The 3416-nt window shown below is 35.2% G+C and overlaps 1 protein-coding gene across 1 annotated transcript in view; it reads right to left on the bottom strand.

The window, feature by feature from the left end:
• Positions 1-6: 6 nt before the first annotated feature.
• Positions 7-3416, bottom strand: part of LOC118743089 (steroidogenic acute regulatory protein-like) — an 8399-nt gene continuing 4989 nt past the window's right edge. The window contains 8 exon segments of the mRNA XM_036475586.1: positions 7-478; positions 577-724; positions 816-939; positions 998-1653; positions 1732-1836; positions 2130-2282; positions 2981-3117; positions 3193-3372. Coding sequence (XP_036331479.1) covers positions 632-724; positions 816-939; positions 998-1653; positions 1732-1836; positions 2130-2282; positions 2981-3117; positions 3193-3372 — 1448 coding nt within the window. The 3' untranslated portion in view covers positions 7-478; positions 577-631.

The following is a 3416-nucleotide window of genomic DNA, read 5'->3' as shown; positions in this document are numbered from 1 at the left end:
CAAACATACGATTAAATCTTAAAAGTAATTGCTAATAAATTGTATATTATCATCTTAATACGGCATGAAATATTACAACAAAAATAGATTATGCTGTAAAATATACGTCTCATTAACTTGTGCGCCGAGTTTTTAGTTCAAATTCAGAAGCAAATGAACTTTAATATTTCACTTTAACCTAAGCTATAACTTACAAGAGTACAAACAATATTAATTTCATTATTCTCACATTGTTGGACCTAATTGTAGAAAATATATGTATGTATGTGTTTTAAAATTTTCATAATTAAGATCTAATATTTAGCGAATCATTTCGGACTTGTTATCAACCATTAAACTTTTAGAAATTCTATAATAATCGCGTTGTAAAAATATATATAAACAAGATCATGCATAATCAGTTCCTTAAATATGTTCTATTTTAACCGATGTTTGATGAATATAAGACTAATACATGTAGCAGGATGAGTGCGAAATTCTGAAAATGAAATTCCAATGAAAATTACAATTATTTATGCACTTGAGCTTATTTTAAAACAAAGCAGAAGGTATTTATAAAAAATTATATGTATTTACTATTGAAGAATGCCAGTTTTTCTTCCCACTGTTATACCGCTATACTCTGTTTCCGCTATTTTCTAGACACTCGTTTACGTTTAGTGCGCAACTCGACTACATATTTACGTAAATATTTCATATAATCACTCATAAAAGTGGTGTAGGCCTGCAAGAAAAAAAAAAGAAAATTTATTTTTTGCAGATCGCGGGACTTACACTGTAGCCGAGCGAAAAGAATGAAGGCACACAATACTTACAGTGTCTAGCACATACCGCGGTATGTAACCTTTCAAGTCCAAACACAGAATCCAGTCGAATATGCATGCATCTGATTTACCTGCGATTTCATGTAGCGCAAACCCAGTCACAAGATTTTCGCCGCTAAAAAGTGAAAACTGTTAAGCAAAAATTTGTTCTCCTATCAAAGCCCGCTACCCACCGTATATATTTCGCAGTCGGCGGAACTGGCGCATAATCAATACTAATTGCCGCGCTTATATATACTTTATTTTTACTAGCGTCGCCACCCAAAGCTCCACTCACAGCCGCCCCTTCACCCATATCGGCATTTTCCTGTGGTACATCTTGCATTCCCATCCGTGCCTCCTTCTGCACCAGTTGCGCCAAGTCATCTATATTGTCGTGAGCATCTTCAAAACTATCCTCTTCCAATGGTGGCGGTTCATCGGGATCAATACGTACGATTGCGCTAAAATCTTTAGCGCCTAAGCTTTTACTTAGTGTCTTAAATGCCCGCCCAGTACGCAAACTTTTCACACTACCGCTTCGACTATCCGCATCGCCAGCGCCAGGCATTACGCTACTGCTGCTACTTGAGAATTTTGCACGATTACTTTCAACACTGCTAGGCTGTGTGGTGGGTACAGAGTCATCATCTGATACGGTGGATACGCTACCTGGACCGGCCGTGTCGGTACCACTCTCCGCTTCATCATCATCATCGGATTCTTCGCATATCTTGCCATTGCGAAAGAGACGCCAACAGCGAAGATTAATGAAGTCGCGACTTTTCACCATGCCACCGCCACCACCCACACTAGCCTGGTATGTAATATCGGTGTAGGAATTGATTTTCTGTGAAATGTGGAGGTTTTAGTTAATGAATACATATGTGCATATGCATATATATTTTTTACTGCAAGCGAAACATACATGCACCATTTTTGATTCTAACAAAGTCGGATTCCATTTCGGAACATTTTCAATGTTATAGAAGAGTTCATCCATTAGCTCTTTGGGTGGATATTTAATACGAGCCTGAAAAATAAGAGTGAACGCGTTTATGAGATATAAATATTAACAAATAGGAGTGCGACCAGTTTTGACTTTTTCTTTTGTCTGTTTAATGTTTATTACTTTCTTAAATAATTTAGTAAGGAATTGATGCCTCCATGGTCTCTCAAATATACATTTTCAAATAACATAAATTAATTGACAGGTTGTGGAGAAAACTCAGTTTTAGCTCTCCAACAAAAATTTTTACAACGCCAAATTAAGTTTTGAAATTAACTTTTTCTTTTGCAAAATTCATAAGTCGTTTAAGTACTTACTGTTAGTCTGTAAATTTTGCCCATCTTTTCACGTTGCGTACTGCGTATCGTGTCTCCTTTATTGGTAACCTTTTCTACCTTCCAATCGCTTGATTCAAATAGCTCATGTGCTCTCCGCACACAATCCAAAGCCATTTGATGATATTCTTCATCCTGTTAAGACAAGGCAAATTTGTAATGCAATTAGAAAATAACTAAATTTTTTGAAAAAAATTTAAACTTAATTTGAAGGGCAACCTGCTGCATATTAACAGATTTCTTGCTAAGCTGTCGATTTACGACTTGTACACAAAAACCACAAATTACATTTGTGATATATTTAAATGGAAACTTCATTTTATATATTTGTACAAATACAGGAGAAAGAGATTTCTCCCTACAGCTCCACGGCAAATTGTAAATTTGAATATCCCTAATTTAATATGCAGCCGAACGCTGAAGTATTCATTCGATTAAATGGTGATTTACTGATTTACAAAAGAGCAAGTATTTTGTGATGCAAAGAAGTAACAATATTCCAGTGAAAATCCATGTATAAAATGCGGCATTACAGTACATATGTACATATATATATATATATATATATATATATATATATATATATCAAAAGTGATTACTAAGACAGATAATTGATGCTGTTATCACAATCAACATCAATGTTTGAAGCTGGCCTTGAGGCAACTGAGCTATGTGCATACATGTGTGTATGTAGTATTTTAGACAGTGAACTTAAATCGCTTTACATATGTATGTAGATATATGTAAATATATACAAGTATCTATATATAAATATATATCAATGTATACAAAACATAATCAGCACCTACAACCGCAAAAGCACACACACCCACCTGTTCATCGTCTTCATCATCGCTATTGTGTACCGTTTCTAAAGGTGAATAAAAAATGCTTTCCGGAACATTACGTTCCGACTGTGAGGCCAAAAACGGTGCCATCATTGGTGAGCGCTGTTCTGGAGTAGCTATTGCTATAAAGCGTAAATAAATATAATCATATATTAGTAATTAATTTTCAAATTTTTGGTACACGTATTTGGTTTTACCAGAGAAATAGCTACGCGCGTGACGTTCCTGCGGTATGACGCGGCAATCGAGGAACCAAGCTTCACCCCAAGCCAACACGAATGACGTTATTATGAGTATCACTTCGAAAACCTGTTGACGCGAGTCGACCCACTGAAATAGTGAATTATTTATATTTTTTTATTAATTACATATCTTCACTTTAATTAACAAAGGCCCTAACCAAAGTTTTTTTCGAAACTGT

This window comes from Rhagoletis pomonella, unplaced genomic scaffold (assembly GCF_013731165.1).
Source record: "Rhagoletis pomonella isolate Grant_MI unplaced genomic scaffold, Rhpom_1.0 Rhpom_scaffold_00007, whole genome shotgun sequence".
Taxonomy (NCBI): Eukaryota; Metazoa; Arthropoda; class Insecta; order Diptera; family Tephritidae; genus Rhagoletis; species Rhagoletis pomonella.
The sequence above is the reverse complement of the archived record's forward strand: the minus strand, read 5'-3'. Positions and strand labels throughout refer to the sequence as shown.